Below are 20,822 nucleotides of genomic sequence, written 5' to 3'. Positions count from 1 at the left end.
GGGTATTGGGTGGACTGAATGAGTGGGCGGGCCTTGTCCGCATAGTTTGGGACCCACTGAGCGTAGTAGGAAAAGAACCCCAGGCAGCGTTTGAGGGCCTTGGGGCAGTGGGGGAGGGGAAGTTCCATGAGGAGGCGCATGCTGTCGTTTTGGACTATATAGCCGAGAATGGCTAACCGGGTTGTGCTGAACACACACTTCTCTTTGTTGTAGGTCAGGTTGAGAAGAGTGGCAGTGCGGAGGAATTTATTGAGGTTGGCATCATGATCCTGCTGGTCATGGCCGCAGATGGTGACATTATCTAAGTACGGAAAGGTGGCCCGCAAACCGTACCGGTTGACCATTCGGTCCATCTCTCTTTGGAAGACCGAGACCCCATTTGTGACACTGAAAGGGACCCTAAGGAAGTGGTAGAGGTGACCGTCCGCCTCAAAGGCAGTGTATGGCCGGTCCGACGTCCAGATGGGGAGCTGGTGGTAGGCGGATTTCAGGTCAATTGTTGAGAAGACCCGGTACTGCGCAATCTGATTGACCATATCAGATATGCGTGGGAGGGGGTATGTATCGAGCTGCGTGTACCGATTGATGGTCTGGCTGTAGTCCACGACCATCTTGTGTTTCTCCCAGTTTTAACCACTACCACTTGGGCTCTCCAGGGGCTGTTGCTGGCCTCGATAATACCCTCCTTAAGCAGCCGCTGGACTTCGGACCTGATGAAGGTCTTGTCCTGGGTGCTGTACCGTCTGCTCCTAGTGGCAACGGGCTTGCAATCCGCAGTTAGATTGGCAAAAAGGGAGGGGGATCGACCTTGAGGGTCGCGAGGCCGCAAACGGTAAGGTGGGGTAAGGGCCCGCCGAATTTGTGGTTGAGGCTCTGGAGGTTGCACTGGAAGTCCAGCAGGCACGAGGTCGCGTGGCCGTTGATTTTAACCGTCGTCGACGCGGTGGCCAGGTTGTGCGGGCGAGATTGGTCAGGCGTCATTGAAGCGAGCTGCGGGTAGCCATCGGATGCTTCAGGTGGCGAGCGTGTGCGGTTCCGATCTCGGGATGTCCGGAGACCCTGTGGGGGACAAGATGGCAGCGCCCATCGTGCGCACATTGCGGGGTCGGGACAAGATGGCGGCACCCATGGGGCGCACGTGGCCGAAGGGGGACAAGATGGCGGCGCCCATGGACCTGGGAGGAGAAGATGGCAGCTCCCATTGTGCGTCTGGCGTGGGGGAGGGGGTGATAGCAGGTGTGATCGCAGCGACTGCGCGAGCCTGGCACACAGCCGCAAAGTGGCCCTTTTTACTGCAGGCTTTACAAACTGCAGTGCGGGCCGGGCAGTGTTGGCGGGGGTGCTTCTGGTGAGCGCAGAAATAGCAGCGGGGACCCCCGGGGTGCGCGGATCGGTGTGCGGTGCAGGCGTATTGGGAAGGCAGGGCCCCGGCTGAGGAGGTCGTCAGCGGGGTCCCGGAGGGGTAGGAAAGAATAGAAGGGTGGGCAGCGTGGCGGGAGGGGTATGATTGTACGTTACGGGATACGACCGTCATGGAGAACGCCAAGGTTTTCGTCTCTGCCAGTTCGAGCGTGGCCCCTTCCAGTAATCGTTCTCGGATGCGGTCTGACGCAATTCCCGTCACGAAGGCATCGCGCATGAGGAGATTCGCGTGTTCGGCGGCCGTAACGGCCTGACAGTCACAGTCCCGGACGAGTGGAATTAGGGCCCGCCAGAAGTCTTCGATGGACTCACCTGGTAGTTGCGAGTGGGTGGCGAGTACATGCCCGGCGAAGAGCGTGTTCGCCTTCTGCACGTAGTGTTCCTTCAGGAGTTCCATTGCTTTTGTGTAATTCGTGGCGTCTTGGATCAACGGGAACACGCTGGATCTCAGCCTGGAGTACAGGACGTTTATCTTCTGAGCCTCCGCTGGCTCGGGGTCCGCAGCCTTGATGTAGGCCTCAAAACATGCTAGCCAGTGAGTAATGTATTTTCTGGCGTCGGGCGAGTGCGGATCCAGCTGCAGGCGATCGGGCTTAATTCGGATATCCATTCTGTGGAAAATCTGCCACAATCAGAACACAGCGGTTTACCACAGGCCCTGTGGTCACTAAAGCAGGTCAGACACAGATAGGAATTCTGCTGCAAATAACTCACCACCTGACTCTCCAAAGCTTGTCTACCATCTACAAGGCACAAGTCATGAACATGATGGAATACTTCACTTGCTGAAAGGATGAAAAAATAATCCCAATGACTTCAAAGAGGCACAACGGAAAAATTAGTGCTGAAACAGAGGATCTGAGGAAGTTGGCAAAGATTCTGGATCAAGAGGTCTGTTTTAAGGGGATCGCTGGGAGGTTTTGGGCTGAGGAAGGAAGAAATGGATAACAGCCAGAGGAATGCAGGGTGCGGTTGTAGGGATTTCGATTTTAAATTTCAGGCGTGAGGAACTGGAGCTAGTGTCAGCCAGCAAGAATATTGATCAGTAAACAAGGTAAAAAAAAGGTTTCATAATTGAAGGCAGTAAAATAAGAAAATGCTGATAAGTTAATGTGTGAAAAGACAGCTTAAAATGTTTTGAATGGCTAGCCTACATCAGAAACTGTTTTGAAAATGCTACTGTTAGTGGATTACCCATTTACATGACTGCTAAGAGGTTTCAGTGAGATTGGAACGGTGTACCTTCTCTGTTGTAAATTATTCTGTGTAGATCCGTTGAGAAAACAGCAGGAATTTGGAGAATTTCCCATCTCCCAGCAGCCTATCTAAATATAATTAAAGAGGAAAAAGAATAACTGCTAACTTGCAGCAAGAGGGTGGGGTGCAAACAAAATAATTAGATAGCTTACAAGAGAACATTTGGGGGCAGTCTCAAATGTTCTAGCCGTGTGAACTATTTTAACTGTGTCTGGTTGGCAGTTAACACTAAGAGTTATTGACTCAATATTGTTTGATGGGTTGCTTCAAATTGGTGACACAGGAACTCACAACATAAGGCACAAAAAAACAGAGGAACTTTTCTATCTTTAGGTTTTTGTACATAATGCTAACAAAGGGCGTAGCCTCTCAAATAATGAATGCATACAGTTCTTCTTGTTGAAGCATGTACCTTTGCTGTTTTGAGCTATTGGATCATTTGAAATGAAACATTTAATCCAGTCTCAGATTACATGTTTTGGCAGAATGCAGTCTCACACTTTTTTAAAAAAACATACTGCGTGTAGATTGTTTTCAATATCTAGGACTTCAGTGACTTTTTGTTGCAAGTCTTTGGCGTTTAGGACTTTTTCTAAAAGCCAGTGAGCTGTAGCACTAGGTGACTTGCACGTCTAGCATACATTGCGATCTCTGACATGGCAATTCCATTTCATAACCCAACAACAGAATGAAAACAAAATGTAACTTGTCGTGTTTGGTCTTCGATGTCTTGCAAAGGAATCCACCAAACACCTTGACTTGTCCAAACCAGAATCTTTCTTGAATCACATGTAAGATAGCGATCTGTTACAGAGCAAGTTATCATGGACTTTCTTTGTACTCCTCTGGAACTACACTTAGCACGGCTATTCACCTGTACGTCTTAGTACCATCTCTTACAACCATCTCGTGACGGCCGGATGTGTCTCCACTTAATGGGAGTCCCTGGTCACATGACCATATTCTTGAGACCACATGGTGTGAATGCACCGCCACCTGCTGGTTGGAGGTCACACACCACCCATCTATGATATTGCCTATAGGCATATCACCACATCCCCCTTCCTCACAAAGCATTAAGATTTGTTTACAAGCAACAATAATTTTTTAACTTTATACAATCATGATATTTGACTAACAATGTGAATGAGTTTTACTAGGGTGTCCATAAACATGATATGCCTGGTCAGTGTCCATCTCTTTTGCCTCCCTCATGGGATGACCTCTGTAATCATTCGGGCTGTTGCCAGCCTCTTCAAAGACTGGTTTACGTGCCGGCCTCTTGTTTCTTTTCCTTTTGCTCTGTGCCTTTGGAAGGTCTGTGCCCATGACTGCCACACTTGTGTCACCAGCCTCTTTCTTTTGCGCTACCTGGCATGACGCTGTTTGGCGCTTCTCGTTGTTTCCGTTGCTGGTTGTTAGTGGAATAAGCTAGCTCTCCCAGTCTTCTCCTCTTTATTTTGAGAACGTGATGATGCAGTTTCTTGTGTTTCTTGCTTTTGTGCAGTGGCCTAGCAGCCTCTGGTGTGGTGCTGGATTTTACTGTGTGCTCAGAGGTCTGCAGATTTTCAGGTGGACTCTGAGGGGCCGTCGCGTCGTCTTTGGGTAGTGTGACCACACCCACTTCTGCGGCCTCACCGACATGTTGGAGCGGTTTCTGGTGCCTGAGTGAAGGTTGGAACTGGGGGAACAGGTGCGCCCCTCCTTGGCTCGCTGGAACATAACTCACTTGCTCTTCGTCACTCGAGATTACGATGCTCTCTGGTCATGATGATCCAGGCATTGGGTCGTCTTGATCAAGTTCAAAAATGTGTGGGTGATTTGTGGAGCTGCATATTGAGATTGTCATCAGCTCTTCCTCTGGGTCAGTCTCGGAGTTGCCGATTACTGCCACATCCAAGTTGCTGTCATCACAGTCGTCATCGATGTCTTCCCATTCATCATCAGTGTTGTCAATGATTTTGGAATGAATTACAGAAAGCTTTTCGAAGACCTGGAACGAGTCACCACGTACCTCTTGATGCCAGTTTCTCCAATATCGGGATTTTCGTTTCTGGCTCGGTCAGTATCTGATCCTCCGTGGTATCAGCAGCTTCAATTTTTGAGTGCGACATCTCCGAGTCCCTCTCTTCTCGGTGTCCAGTGTGGCCTGGGCGTCACCCGTGACCACCTCGTCATTCCTTCCAGACCACCGGAGTAGCGTTTCTGGAGCCTTTTCATTAAACCCATCTGTGCTGCTGGGAAAGAAATGTACAAGTAGTTCATACTGGTCTTCACCTGTCTCACCTTCCATTCCATTAATTTGTGCATCATCGTCGCAATCTTCGAGCAGACATTCGTAGTAGTCATCATCAGATTCAGCATCGGTTGCAATGATTGTTCCTGTAAAATATAACATTGCATACGGAATTATGTGTTCACGCAGTAGGCCGCCAAGTTCAAAGTCAGCTTTGAGTTTGGCTGCCGAACGTTGGCTTAACATTCCAGCTGTGGACTTTCAGTGGGACCGAAGAAATTAAACAACGATTCATTTGGTGCAGTTTTTGTCGCTGTTCTGGGAATGCTTCGACATTTGTGCTTCGGTTTCGTTTGAATTGTTCTCATCATTATATTTTTGCCCTCCCTCCAGTCGATCGTGCAGCCTGTGCAACCTATGATTTGTGGTTCAGTGAAGAACGACTTAAGCGGCCGTGAGTCCAACTGATACACTTTAGTGATCACTTCATTTGTGAAATACTCATTAGGTTCGAACTTAAACTCCAGAGTGAAGGTCCACAGCTTCTCATGTTCTGTCCATTTAACATTCACATCTTGCAGATGCTTTAATATGGGCTCGTCATGCTCCTGTATAATGTCACTGAGCACATGCACGTTGTTGAAAACTGTTAACCAGAATTGCGGAATGCTCGCTTCTGTTCCATCTCCTCGTTTGGTTTGTTGTCCTCCACCAGGATTTCTTCTGAATCCTCATAAACAGTACACACTCTATTATCTTGTAGGGATCTGAAGTATTCGGCTGGCCGGCCACCTTCTGAGACACATAGTCGCTCAACATAATTCAGGAATTCTCATGAATCTGCTCCTAGGATGGAGTCAACGTCCATGTCTACAATATGAAACAGTAACATGTACCTCATATCTGCCACGGAGAGCACCAGTTCGCAGACACCAAAGGTTTCCATTGTTCTTGTTCCGAAGTCCACCGGCAGCCCTGCGTCTTTCCGCTGCACGTTCAGCCTTTGCAAAGCAGATCAGCTGACGAGGTTGGCTTTTGGTTGAGGGTCAAAGTCCCATCGTAATAGAGAATAGTTCAGTACCACTATCAATTTCAATCTAGAGTTAAAGGTTTCCGGAGAGTTCTTACTAGCTTCAGATTTCCTTAAGATTTTGTTTTCATCATTCTTGTTTGGACTCTTCTGGTCCCTCGCGCGATGAGATTGATGAAAAACTGTTCTTCAGTGTTTATCTCATCAACTGCATTCACTAATCTTGCATGGTCCATTGTAGGACACGCAGAACATTGTTTTGCAAAATGCCCAATATGAGTGCACCTGGAACAGACTTTACCAAAGGCCGGACATTGCCTTTGTCGAATGCCACACTTTTGGCACAGGATGGCGGTGGCGGCTCCTGTCGGCCGCTTAAAATGGCCGCCGGCACGGAAACCACGTTTCTTCATGACTTGCGGCACAGCACTAATGGCGCTGGTGTCGTCTTCTGAGTTGACGGCAAGATTTTTCGAGCAGAGTGTGCCTAATCTCTATGCAGCTATCTCGCTCGCCTGGCAAATATTTACTGCCTGTTCCAGCACCAAGTCTTCTTCCCACAATAACCTTTCCCGGAGCTTATCATTAGCTACTCCAAGAACAATTTGGTCGCAGATCAACAAAGATTTCGGGCTGCTGAAGTTGCATGACTGGGCCTTCAGCTTCAACTTAGTGATAAAACTGTCAAATGATTCACCACGTTTTTGGGTACACATACGGAACATGTATCGCTCATACATGTCACTCTTTTTAGCGGAACAATGTTTATCAAAGTGCCTCATGACTTCATCATATTTCTTGCGATCCTCCTCATTGTTGAACGCAAATGAGTTATACAGTTCAATTGCTTGTGGATCTGCCACCATTAGAAGCAACACAATTAGCCTTTCATCAGGCTGGGCCTTTAGGCCTAGGGCCGAAACATAAGAGTTTCAACTGCTGCTTGAATAGCCGCCAGTTTTCATCTACATTACCGGATATCTGAAACTGGTGGGGGGCTCTCAGTCCATCCATATCGAGCTTCTGCATCTACTAGAGCATTGAGTCATCTCAAGTTGTAGTTCACCAGATAGGTCTTCCAGTCGAATGCCTAACATTGTCACTGCCGTCGTTATCTTAAAATCTTCAGCACTCCTGGTACCATGTTGTGTTTGGTCTGCTATGTCTTGCAAAGGAATCCACCAAACACCATGGCTTGTCCAAACCAGGATCTTTATTGAATCACACGTGGAAAGATAGCAATCTGTTACAGACCAAGTTATCATGGAATTTCTTTGTATTTCTCTCAAACTACACCTAGCATTACTGTTTATCTGTATGTCTTACTACCATCTCCTACAACCATCTTGTGATGGCCGAATGTGTCTCCACTTATGTGGGAGTCCCTGATCACATGGCCACAGTGTTGAGACCGCATGATGTGTCTGCACCGCCACCTACTGGTTGGAGATCGCACCCATCTAGATATTGCCTACAGGCATATCACCACATAACTGAAGTAATTTTACTCAACTTTCAGTAACCATGCTATCTCAGCATTGCAATCCACTTTTCAGCCAGTGCTTTCATACCCATTGGCAGAATTTTCCTAAGTATTGGCAGGAGCAGTGCCGAAGCCGTTAACACTGATGATTATTTTCTCCACCGTATAGTTCGGAACATAGTGCAAGAAACTTTAAGGGGCAGCTCTCACCATGTTTCTCTATGGGCCGGGCTATGATTGAGCGAACCCTGCCAGCAACTTAGCTTTCTGAAGATTGGGGTGCCCTTTTCAAAAGCCTTCCCAGTGCCCAGTTCACATGGAACCTCCCCCCCGCCCCCCCCATGCAACCCACCCTGAGTGATGCACTCACCCGAGCTCGTGTGTGCTCTGCACACCAGGTGTATGCCTCAGGAGACCAGTTGTAATTTACACCGGTGTGCCCTCACGTTGACATGAATGGATTTTCTTACACGGTTGATGAGGGTGTGATTCAGGTCCAATAATGATATGTATGTCTTCCTGACTTAGAAGATCGGAAATCCTGTCACATCACTGGTGGTGATGGGGGTTTGGATAATCGTGTCACGCTTTTATATCAAAGGGAGATACTTGCACTTCCTTCACAAAGATTTTCTTTCCAATAATTTGATAAACCAGTGTGTGATCCTCCCTGCTAAATTTTCAATCTACGTTCTGACCAGGAGATGCTGAATGTCCAGGTGGTTGAGAAAATCAGAAAATTACCTTCCTGTCCGTTAAGCAATGCCATTTGTAGAAGACACAGGAGTGTAATTCAGTATAGTGGTGATTCTATTGACACAATGGATACTTATCTCTTGTTTACCAGAGGCAGGATGTGCCATCAGCTGCTTCTTCCATGGCCCACCTGGAATTTTGCAAAGGTATGGGTGCACACAGGTATATTCCCTGTGTGTCATAAGACATCAATTTGGTGGCAATGATATCACATAGCATGATGTGATGCCAAGATCTGAAATTTGGGGAATGTCTTTGCATGCAGCCTCTGCTTTGTGTACTCAAGCAAAAAGGGTCAGCCACCCGGATTGCACACAAGGTAATTTTTATCCATTGCAAAGTGCCTGGCAGATTCTGGAATTGTTTGTGTGTGTTCTTGAATTTACCAGAGAATGTTGCCTCATCTCAAAGGAAAAGCAGAGGTAACCCATATTCACAAAAAGGCTAAATAAGTGCGGGTGCAGCGCAATAGGGTGATTCAGCAGAGTTAGCGGTGAGGGCAAGCTCCGTGTCATATCCTTGTTAAGTTGGAGCGAGAGTCCTCCATGCTCCCTGGCGATAGCAGAAGGCTGTCTGCTGGCCAGCTAATGCACTCAGCTTCTCAGTATCTGTGTCAAGTTCAGAGATGCAATGCTTTCTCAGTGAGAGGTCTTCATTGAACTTATTACACAATGGAAGCCTACAAAGAGAGTGCCTCAAGGGAGAGGTCCCATGATTGCATGCATGATCATGTGTAACTGCGAATTACCCAAGTTACCCAATATACACTCATGTTCTTATGCATTAACTGCTTGTCCTACTAGTCAATCTCTGGCCCTGCATTGCATACATAGTATTTAAATTCTGCATGTCTCGTGAATGCTGTCATTGGGGGCCAGCCATTCCCTAGTTCATTCCCCAAGCCTTGACCAATCAGAATCAACCTGCCTGGTTTGAATTTGAAACAATAGCCTGTTCTCTGCTGCATTCTCCGTGGCAACACCTTTACCAACACCAATTAACCAGTATTATCTTCTTGTTGGTACAATTGTCGTTCCCTTTACTGTTGGGTTCTCTTGCGTAGCTGTCCTTGAGTGGAATATGGAAAGCTTTTTTTTTTCAGCAGTACTAAAGTGGATTTCATATTCTTGTTAGCTCATTGGAGGCATGCTGAAATTGATTTTTGCCAACCTAATGCAGTTTAGCAATGATAAATTTGGACGAAGCACAACAGTTACACCTGATGCAGAAGAATGTGTAAAATGTATCAACGGTTTTCTTGAATGAATGGTAAAAATAAATTGAGTAATTTCTAAAATTGAACATTTTATAAATCCCTCTCATTTAGCAAACTTTCAAAAAGTCCATTAAGATGTCACTAATTTAAGATATCACCTCCCTCAAGACAGATAAATGCAGATTGTCTGAACCACATTGTATATTTGACAGCATCTGCTTCAGAATTATACTTACCCAGTTCTTGGGCTTTTTGACTTTGTGCGCTATCCAATTTCTCTTACCACTCCCCCACCCTTTCAACCACCCCATCCCTTTGCTGTGACATCTCTTCCTTTTGTGAAGACTACCAAGTATTCCTATAGTACCTCAGCCATGCAATTTCAACAAAAAATTATTTTTTGATCCCTACTCAGATCCACCCTTCCTATTCTTACTCTTTAAAGAAATTTCAGAAGACTGGTTTGCTTTTGTTACCTCCCCACCCTTCTTCTCACTCTTTTTGCACTCATTTCTTGTCAGCTCACTGCATCTTCTGCACTGAGCCCGATTCTTTATTGTATTATGAGTGTGACACAACCATTTTATTTTGCAGTTTCATAGAATCATACAGCACCGAAGGAGCCCATTCTCTCTCTTATGCCTGTGCTGAATCTGTTAAAGAGCTGTCCAATTTAGTCCTCTAACCTAGTTTATTCCTCGTAACTATACAAGTTTGTCTTCACGCGCTGTCCAATTGCACTGTCAAAGTTCCTATGACGTTTGACTTTCAGGTACTGCATTCCAAATCTTAATAACTGTGCATGAAAAATATTCTCGTTTGGTCCCCTAGTCCTGCTGCCAGTTATATGTTGAATAAATCACTAATTGTCAGAAAAAAACATTTCCCCTATGTACTTTATCAAAACCCCTCAATTTTAAATGTCTCGCCAACCCCCTTAAACTGTTCTGCTCTAAGCTCTCCAATACTTCCAAATGACTAGACTCTCAACCCTCGTATCATCCTGGTAAACCTCCTCAGTACTCTCTCCAAGAGCTTGGCATAATTCCTAAAGTATGGTACCTCGGATTCTACACAATACTTCAGCTGAGTCTAACCTGTAAAGGTTTAACATGACTTCTTTATTGTTGTACTCAACGTCCTGAGAGATAATATCCCAAAGACTTTGTTAACCATCAAGAACCCCAGCAAAATTGAAGTCAATGGGGATCAGGGGGAAAATTCACCAGCCATGGTCATACTGAGCACGAATGAAGCTGGTGGTGATTGTTAGGAGGCCAATCAGTACAGCCTTTCAATGAAGGTGTTCTAGGCCAAATCATCTCTAGCTACTTCATCAGCCAGCTTCCCTTCCACAGCACGGTGGCACAGTGGTTAGCACTGCTGCCTCACAGCTCCAGGGCCTCAGGCGACTTGTCCATGTGGAGTTTGCACTTTCTCCCCTTGTCTGTGTGGGTTTCTTCTGGGTGCTCCGGTTTCCTCCCACAGTCTAAAGATGTGCAGGTTAGGTGGATTGGCCATTCTAAATTACTCCTTAGTGTCCAAAAGGTGAGGTGGGGTTATTGGGTTAGCGGGATAGGGTGCTCTTTCCAAGGGCCGGTACAGACTTGATGGGCCGAATAGCCTCCTTCTGCACTGTAAATTCTATGTAAGTCTATAAGATCACAAGTGTTCAGCACCAGTTACAATTTCTCAGTTACTGAAGCAATCAGTGTCTGAATGTAACACGACCTGCACAATATTCAAACTTCAGTTTATAAATGGCAAGTAACATTTATGCCACACAAGTGCCAGGCAATGACCATCTCCTTCTAGAGAAAGCAAAACCATCTCCCCCAGATATTCAATGGCATTATCAACAACATTCTGGAATTACCATCAATCTCAAACTGAATTGAGTTAGCCATATAAATACTGTGGCTACCAGCACCAGCCAGAGGCTGGTGATTCGGAAGAGTACCTCATCTTGTGAATCCCCAGAAACTGTCCATGTTCAACCTGGAGGATGGGGGCTCCAATAACACAAGGGGCTGGACACCGCCCCCCCCCCCAGAACAAAGCAGTCTGCTTATTTGGCACCCATCCACCACCATATTTATTCCCTCCACCACTGATGTAGAATGTACCATGTACAAGATACAAGGCAGAAACTCATGGTTCTTTTAACAGCATCTCCCAAACCCACAACCTCTACCATCCAGAAGGTAAAGGGCAGAAAACACTTGGAACACCACCTACAAGTTCCCTGTTAACCTCCATACCATCTTGACTTGGAAGAATATCGATGTTCTTTTGCTGACACTGGGTCAAAGTCCTGGGCCCTCCTTGCCAAGTGCACTTTGGATGTACCTACAATTTAAGAAGCCAGTTCAGCACCAACATTACAGGGGCAATTAAGGCTATGTAAAAAGATGCTGACCTTGCCAACAATGTTCAGATCCCAAGAACAAATTAAAAAATGCCTGGCCAATTTGCCCTCCTACCAAAGACTTATGAATATGTACCCCAATCCCCTCAAAAATTAGTACCATTTAGATTATATGGCCTCTCCATGTAGTCCCAAAGCACATCACTTCATACCCAATGTCAAGACAACAGATTATAGTCTCAAATTACTTTCGTACATATTGCACTTGTCAGTAAGACACGTGTTTTGAAAGAAATGTAAATTCTGAGAATGTAATTCAGTGACTGGAAAGTGTCTATGTGGTTTATACTCAGTTCCGAAAGACCATGGAATGCCACACCAGGAAGGTATCAAAGAATTTCAGAGGGAAACACCTCAAAGGAAGAGATGCAATGCAAAAACTGAATGGTAATGGAGGCTGATTACCATCGCCTGAGAGTTCTATTCCAGATTGTGGACATGACGAGAGTTGAAAGAAACTAATTTTCCTTTCAGCTAATCTGCAGAACCACGAATCACCAAACCAACTGCTAAAGTCAGCACTGATGGAATCACCATCACCTTTCACCATCTGCTCCTCACAGACAAGCCAAAGGTGGATTTGTATATCTTTAAGTTTTAGTTTTACTCACTTCTCATTTCTAATCTATGGGTATTTGTGTTGCATTGTAATTATTTTCTTCTTGCCTTTTAGTAACCAATAAACATGCTCTTTGACTTGAGAAAGCCTGGTTAAATTGGCTCCTTTTAAACATAAATATATTAGGGCTGGAAAAAAGTATCCACGAGGGAAGAGAATCTTTTTAAATTAACCTTGTGATCAACCAAGAGGATTGAATAAAGGGGAGCCACTTTATCCCTCCTTAGCCAGGAGCATAACAATTTAGGGGAATCTCGATGGGAATCAGAAAAATTTGGGGGCTTTCACCTGACCAGTCATAACACTATCCATATTAAATTGTATGTTAAATGTCTGCTTTTCAACCAGTCTATGTCCTCCCAAGGACTGCTACTACCTTGCTTGCTATTTGCTATAGTCAAGCTTTGCAGCATCTACAAACTTTTAAATTGTAATGCCTATACTCAAGTTCTAGTCATTGATATATAACAAGAAAGCAACAGCCAAACAGATGCTGTGGATCTGCATATCGTATTCATCTTCTAGTCAGAAAAACATCTACTTATCACTACCCTGCCTCCCATCCCTTAACCAAATACATACCCATGTTATCACTCTCCAATTAATAGCATATGATTCTATTTTCGGAATGTGTTTTATATGGTACTTTATCAAATACCTATTTGGAGATAATTGATTTGTATCTTTATTTTTGTAGTCACACTGAGAAGTTTAGCTTTGTATGCCCTTTCTTTTCACCTTCTCAGAATATGGGTTAGCTTGTATCCTAGCCATCTCCCTCCTTACATTCCTTGCATTTCTTATTTACTATTTTAACTGACAAAACAAATCTTTATTTCAAGTGCTTCAACCTGGTTCTGTGGACATTGACTCTGGCCCTGTTCAGGTGCAACCAACTCAACCATATACGGGTCTTTACTGCCCAGAACTGGTACCAATATCTCAACAATCTGAAGATCTCCTTACAGCACTCTTGCTACATATTAATTTACTTATCGAAGCTGCTAAAATAGCAAAGAATTGCAGATGAATGCATTAATGTTCCTTTGACATTTCAGGATCTTTGTTCATGTAAACACAGACTATTAAACAGTTTGGTACCTCCCTTTTATGCTTTATTGACAGGTCAAATCTCAATATTTTGTCAAAGCACAATTCCATAATTACAAAGAGTGGTTAGCTGATTTTAAAACTACCCACTTTCACAAATTAACATAAAAAAACAAACTGTTTCACCAGCAGTGTTAGGCTCCACAGCGAGCCCTTTTAAGTAAACAAAAGAAGTTTGATTAGTTGCTTAATGTGGCATGTCACAATTACCATCCACTCAGTCAGGGATCTGGGTGACTAAAACATGCAAGCTCTTTGCAGTGAACTTGAATAGGGAAATCATACTGCATCAGTATGAATAGTAAATTGTCACAAATACAGCACGGAAGGCACACAGGTGTGATGACAAAATTGATATACTGGCTGTGATGTATAAGCCTTTAATGCAATATGGACATAATTGAATGAGTAATAATGTTATCATACACTGAACATGAGTTATATATACATTGACACACGCACACACATATAACTGTATCCACCAGGAACACATCACCTGGGTCCATATCAAAATTTACAAGACTGCTGTGGATATTTTGTTTATAAAGAACATAACCAGCACAATATGTTTTGAAGGAATGTATTTTCATGCAAAGACTGATTTTGAAAGTGAGCAAATTAATGTAGCTTTCTTGTATCCCAGAGTCCACTGCCTTATATCTATGCTACCTCTTGATCAGCAATTAGAACAATCACACTTTGTTGAGTCTTTTACAATAATTGTATATTTGAAGATGCAGCGGGTCCAAGTCTAGCATTTCCCAGCATTTATATTTCTGCATTGGGTCCATAGACATTGATAAACACAGGTATTGTCTTTCACTACAATACAGCACAAAGAAAGGACATCTACTTCAAAGGTTAAAAACAGTAATACAAAAAGCAACTAAAATTCTTATTCACAGTATTATTTACTAGTGTCATGTATACCCTGAAGAAAACATTTTTAAAATTTTTTTTAATATATAAACTAAGATGCACAAACAGGAACAGTACATGTACAATTTTATTTCACCATTTACCAACTATGTTAGAAATTCGGAAGGAAAGTTTGGTGTGAAGAGGGTGTGGGGCCTCACAAGCCCAAATTTATTTGGCTGTTAAAGACTGCAACTTAACATCAACACTGCACAGAATCATAATCACCAAAGAATATGAGTGACACTTAGTCAGTCATTTTATTGAGCTGACAGTCAAAAATAAGCTGGAATTGTTCATAAAAAGGAGCCTGAATACATAATTTAATGTGCAATCAGCAAGAATTAACAGAAAAAATTGTTCTCCATTCTTGGCACTTTCTTGGAGCAATTCACCAAAAATCCATTTTTCAAGAGGAAAAGAATCTCTGAAAATGGAGAATCCTATTGTTGTGTCGCTTTATGCGCTATAAAGTGTTACTGGAGGGAACAGTCACGCATCACATGTGGAGTGGTCCAAACCATCCAGTGTAATTTGGTTCCTGTGAGGAGAGTTTGGACTCGGTGGACTACTTGGGTTTGAGCTGTTTGAAGGTGTTGAATGTCTTGTTGAATCAGAGTCCTGCTGATTGATAAAAAAATAGGTAAGCATATTAGGGTTTATGTTTGCTGCAAATCAACATCAAGAAAACATAGTCAAATACTGAGAAATAGTCTATTTTCACGTGGTTTCTATTTCATACGAACTGAATCCAAATACCCACCTCTCTCTCAAAATCTTGGTCAGGATCAGAGATATTACGTGTTGTCGTAATAGCCTCCCCACCTAAGAAATAAGTACATCATATGTCAGTGCTTAGGCATATTAAAATAGTAGAGGCATTTCTAGATCCATTTTTAGGGACCACATAGAATTATTTCCTGACAATTACAGAGAATTAATAAAATAAATAATCAAAAGCAGAGATGAAAATTATCCAAATGAAAATAACCTAAGGAATGGCAGCCAATAGCAATGGTATAAACTTTGCCTGTTTAATCTCAGACTTTGATGAGTGACATCTCAAATTGGCAACATTATTCCTCTACGATGCAAAATATCTAGATTTCAAAAAGCCTTGGCAAAAGAACAGTGTATATCAAGGACATGGGCATGCAATAGCAACTGATGAAAATGTGGCAAAAAGGCTATTGAGGTAAATTAGGGCTAATGATATGGGGTTAAGATGCACCAAAGGTCTGTGCTTGGATCCTTCCTGGAACTAGTATAAATAAATGACCGATGTTCCTGTTTCAAATCAAAGTGATTACACGGCAGATGTTATCAAGCTAGGGATAACTATGGGTTCAGAAGAAGCAGCCTCATATAAATCATATAAAAGGAGCTTCAGAAAGTATGAATCTTGGCTGATTAGTGACAGATGAAGTTCAATAATTTCACATCACAACTAAAATAAGAGGTACCGATACTTATTTAGTGGAACAGAATTTGTCAAGGATTAAGCTGAAAGAAACGTGAGGTATTACTTTGCCATAATGAAACTGAACTGGCAATCAACAAAACAACATGCTGCTGGACTGTATTTACAAATCAGTTGAGATAAAATCTCTCGAAGCAATGCTAACGCTTGTCAAGGCTCTGTTGTGCATCATTTACGGTCCTGTAATTATCCAAATGCTTTAGGCAGTGAAGGGCATAAAGGCTGATCCCATGTGATCACAGGGATGAGCTAGAGGAACAATTTATAAGTTTAAAACTCTTTTGGCATTTGGAAAACAATATCGCAGAGGAACCATTAGAGCTACTTAATTGGTTAAAATAGGTAAACTAGCTGGACAGGAATCAACAGCTGGAAATGGGGTGCCAAGTAGGCATCTAAGGCTAACTTGCTCATGTCCTGAACGCTAAACGTTGTTATGAAAAAATTATGTGGTTAATATTCAGGACTGAAATCCCGTTTTTAATCCGAATGCAGTCTGTTCTTCCCCTCAAATAAAGGAAGGCATACAAGGAATGTTTGTCAAAACAAAAATCAAAAACATTGATTAATGCTGCTGCCTGGATAGTGCCTGGCTGCAAAAGTGAAGGGAAAGGGGAAATGCACAACTGGCCAGGATCAGAATAAAAGTTTGGGTTGGGGCACAGGGTTGAAAATAGGAGAGATAGGTACTGGGGAGATCAAAATGGGACTTAACATGAGGATGAAAGCTACTACTACTTTCTTATATGTGAATATTACTATTATTTTGAATTAAATATTGGGCAGTATTAAGCCATAGCTTTCAGTCCCCACACCAAACTCTGTTCCTTAGCTACCAACTCTATCCCCCTCCCTGATAACAGTCTGAGACTAAGTTAGTTTGCTCATAGTCTTTGGGTCACATTTGATCCCGACTTGATCTTCTGACCCCATACTCATACCATCACTAAAAACGCCTGTTTCCACCTTCATTTACATTGCCTGACTTTGCCCAGTCTCCTGCTGAAATCCTCATTCATGCCTTTGCTAGCTCTAGACTTAACTATTCCACCATACTTCCCGCAGGTTTTCCCACATTTTACCCTCTATAAACTTGAGATAATCCAAAACTCTGCTGCCTGTATCTTAACTTGTAGCGAGTCCCGCTCCCCTGCCACACCTATGCTAACTGTCCTTCACTGGGTCCCGGACAAACAATATCTTGACTTTAAAATTCTCTTCCTTGTTTTCAAACTCCCCCACAACTTTGAGCCTCCTTATCGCTGTGATCGCTTTCAGCCCCACAACATTCTGAGATATCTGTGCCCCTCTAACTCTTGTGCATTCCCAATTATAAACTGTTCCACCATTGGTGGCCGTGCCATCTGTTGACTGGGCTCCAAGCTCTGGAATTCCCTCTCTAGACCTCTTTGCCTCTCTACCTTGCTTTCCATGAATCTATGAATAACTTGCTTACAACCTACCTTTTGGCCAAGCTATTGTTCATCCGATCTATCTCCTTATGTGGCTCAGTACCATACTTTGTTTTACAATACTCCTGGGGAGTGCCTTATGACTTTTTGTTGTATTAATGGCATTAATAAATAAGTTATTATTGTATATAAATATTAATGATAATGGTTTCTGTATAGAATTGAAGAGCTATCCAGGCACCCATCTTGGCAAATACATTTGCTTAGCATTTATGTGGAATGGTTGCATCCTCTCTGTTGAGTCTGCACTCTCTGGAGTTTTGATGAATGAGAGGTGATCTCAATGACAAGTTTAAGATTCTGAGAGGGCTCAAAAAGATAGATTTTGAGATGTCGTTTCCCCTGACTTGAAAGTCTAAAGCTGGGGATACAGTCCCAGGATAAGGGGTCAGCCATTTCAGCTGGGCTCGCTGATCCACAGTGGTTTCCCGTTATGCTTCCCTCAAACTTAAAAATTCTCATCCTTGTTTTCAAATTTCTCCATGACCGTGTCGTTGTCCCCATTGCTCTCATCTCCTACAATTCTGCAGCCTTCAATTTCTGCGCTCCAATTCTGGTTCCTTGAACATCCTGTATTTTAATTACTCCTCCGCTGGCAACTGTGCTTTAAATGTTAAAGACTCAAGGTCTATCTTCACCTTTATAGGGCTCAAATTGTCTTATTCTCTTGTATTATAGCATTAAAGCGATTAAATAAATGCAATTTGCAATTGTTTTTGAAGAAGATAGAGATACCAAATGTTTTTTCCCTATGCATTTTAATTAATAATCAATTCCAAAGACCATATTCTTCTCTATATACAAATGTGCGTCCAGGGGATAGAGTGAGGTAAGTGTTCTTTTTAAAAAGAGAGTTCTATACAACTTAAAATAACTTACCATGCAGTTATAACTAGTAATTTGTTATCTTACTGTGATTGTGAAAATAGATTTCCATATATGGCTGTTTCTATTAGTAAACTTGTACAGTAATCGACAACACCAATCCATTTAAAGGCTTATGTTTATTAAATAATGAGGTTAGCATACAAGAATGCTTAATATAAAGAACCACAAAATTACACAAAGCAAATGTCATTACCTGATGCCGTACGTGTAATGTACTGTTTGCTTCGCTGGTGTCTTGAAAGATTGGATTGGGAAGCACGTTTTTCTCTTAACTGCTCATCTTGTGATACTGGTGACACACTCTGCAGCACAAGTGAACAATTACATTTGTTTTTCTCTTTCAAGAAATGCTCAGTAACCTCTATAAACATTGAGCTGAAGATGATTTTCTTTTGAGGATATAATCGGCTGCACTTTGGGATAACTATTCCTTCCCTGGCTGAGGAAGAGGGACAGGAAGAGGAAGAGAGAGCAGAGGGAAGCCTTGCAGCGAGAAATGATCATTCTGGAGATAGATTTCAACAGAGCGGGCTCATGTGATTGACGTGCTCAAAGTTGGTTGGAGGAGATAGCTGGGCATGATGTCAAGAGGATAAGGGGGAAGGAAACTCATTCTGCTAAGTCAACAAAAGGAAACAGACGCGTTAATTATCTCAGGAAAGAAACATCAAAGAAGCTATTGTGCTATACAACAATGCCCAGCCCATAGGCATTTTAAACAAAAATTAAAAGTCATAAAGACCCTATCCCATAAAAACAATTGTACCGAACTTCAACTTTCATAGTGGCTATTTTAGAATGATAAAAGTTTGGAAAAGACAATTAGCTTGCTATCTATTGAATATTTCAAAAACCGCAAAGGTTTTGTGGATACACTAAAATGGTGCTGCAGAACTGTGAAGTTATATGAAAAAGAATTGAACTAAACTATCAGAACATTTGTGGGCTGCTCTAGTATAATTGCTGCCTTTTTTAAGGGCAGCACAGTGGTTAGCACTGCTGCCTCACGGTGCCGAGGTCCCAGGTTCGATCCCGGCTCTAGGTCACTGTCCATGTGGAGTTTGCACATTCTCCCCGTGTTTGTGTGGGTTTCACCCCCACAACCCAAAGATGTGCAGGTTAGGTGGATTGGCCATGCTAAATTGACCCTTAGTTGGAAAAATGAATTGGGTACTCTAAATTCAGGAAAAAAAAAATTTGTTGCCTTTTACATGACCTCACCACAGATGTTTTCCCAAGCATTTTTCATACACGACCTGATGAATTACATAGTGCCTGCAAGGTTCTTAATTTAACAAGTCATGTTTCTATTGCAGTGCAAAACTTACAGTGGAGAGATGTTCTCAAAATAAAACTAATGAGGCACATAAGGAGTTAATGTTGAAAAAAAACTATTACGTACAAACATGAGCGAGCTCAGTTACAGTATCAGCTTAACAGTTTAGAACGTGGAATATTGTTTGTTGGATAAAGTTGGAGATCTTTCTGAACACTTCATCTTCAATTACTCTTGGAAATTTGTCTGTGGGACTCGAGAGTCATTCCAATTCCCCAGAATTTTTCATCTATGTTGTAAAAGCGTAGATTAAGCAAATAATCAACGCAGTTTAACCAATTCACTTGGGCACAACGCCTCTGTATTGTTTCTTATGCTATGTTTGTATTCTAACAAAAATATTGTCGTTTCACTTTGTTTCCTGTATTTACCAGTGGAAGATCCATAAGTACTTGCATGCCATCTCCTGGTCCCATGTGAGCCACATGGTTAAAGTTTGTTGGATTTGATATCAGTTTTGACCGCATCTCAGGATCTCTCAGCATTTCCCTGTATGAAAAAAAAATACGTGCAAATCAGAAATTCTGAAATTGTTCACAAAAATAGTTCAACACCTCTCAAAAGACATGCATTATTACACCATTGCTCAATGTCCTACCGCCTTTGTTGTAATCTTTCCTCTTCTGGTATCTTAAAAGCAAACCGCTTTTTGCTGCGGGTTCTGAGCATCTGTTTTCTGCTGTTGTCTGAAGTGTCTGGCACACTCAAATCATCTCCCTCTGTAAATAATGTTTGAAATGAATGCACATCAGAAAGCCAACTGTGTCAGACATTAAAAGCTTAAGGTTTCTATATCTCATGTGGAATTATAGCCCAGATGTTAAAAAATACATTGAAGGGCATGTGAATTAATCCTCACAGTCAGTCTCAGTTTATGATAATGTGGAGGTATAGCAATACTACATGCCATATAAAGGTTCTCTCTCCAAAGATAAAAAGTTCTGACCCAACTTTCATGAGCCCTAGAGAACGTTCACTCTCAAATGTAAGAAAGGTAGGGCTGCATGGCGGTGCAGTGGTTAGCACTGCTGCCTCATGGCGCCGAGGTCAGAGGTTCGATCCCGGTCCTGGCTCACTGTCCGTATGGAGTTTGCACATTCTCCCCTTGTCTGCGTGGGTCTCACCCCCACAACCCAAAGATGTGCAGGTTAGGTGGATTGGCCACACTAAA

The 20,822-nt window shown here is 42.9% G+C and overlaps 2 protein-coding genes across 4 annotated transcripts in view; one reads left to right on the top strand and one right to left on the bottom strand.

Moving 5' to 3' along the window:
• The window catches only part of amn (amnion associated transmembrane protein), a 106,693-nt gene extending 94,192 nt beyond the window's left edge, over positions 1–12,501 (top strand). For both annotated transcript variants that reach the window (XM_072490428.1, XM_072490427.1), the window contains exon 12: positions 12,122–12,501. In XM_072490428.1, coding sequence (XP_072346529.1) covers positions 12,122–12,229 — 108 coding nt within the window. In that variant the 3' untranslated portion in view covers positions 12,230–12,501. The remainder of the gene's footprint in view (positions 1–12,121) is intronic.
• Positions 12,502–13,540: 1,039 nt separating this feature from the next.
• The window catches only part of cdc42bpb (CDC42 binding protein kinase beta (DMPK-like)), a 199,287-nt gene continuing 192,005 nt past the window's right edge, over positions 13,541–20,822 (bottom strand). Inside the window, exons 33-37 of one of the 2 annotated variants that reach the window (XM_072490425.1) lie at positions 20,250–20,370; positions 20,023–20,140; positions 18,509–18,617; positions 15,239–15,300; positions 13,541–15,099 (exon numbers count right to left, since the gene is read on the bottom strand). In XM_072490425.1, coding sequence (XP_072346526.1) covers positions 14,968–15,099; positions 15,239–15,300; positions 18,509–18,617; positions 20,023–20,140; positions 20,250–20,370 — 542 coding nt within the window. In that variant the 3' untranslated portion in view covers positions 13,541–14,967. The remainder of the gene's footprint in view (positions 15,100–15,238; positions 15,301–18,508; positions 18,618–20,022; positions 20,141–20,249; positions 20,371–20,822) is intronic. The other variant, XM_072490426.1, reaches the window with a different exon arrangement.

This window comes from Scyliorhinus torazame, chromosome 2 (genome assembly GCF_047496885.1).
Source record: "Scyliorhinus torazame isolate Kashiwa2021f chromosome 2, sScyTor2.1, whole genome shotgun sequence".
Lineage (NCBI taxonomy): Eukaryota > Metazoa > Chordata > Chondrichthyes > Carcharhiniformes > Scyliorhinidae > Scyliorhinus > Scyliorhinus torazame.
Note: the sequence above shows the minus strand (reverse complement) of the source record. Positions and strands in the feature narration are given on the sequence as shown.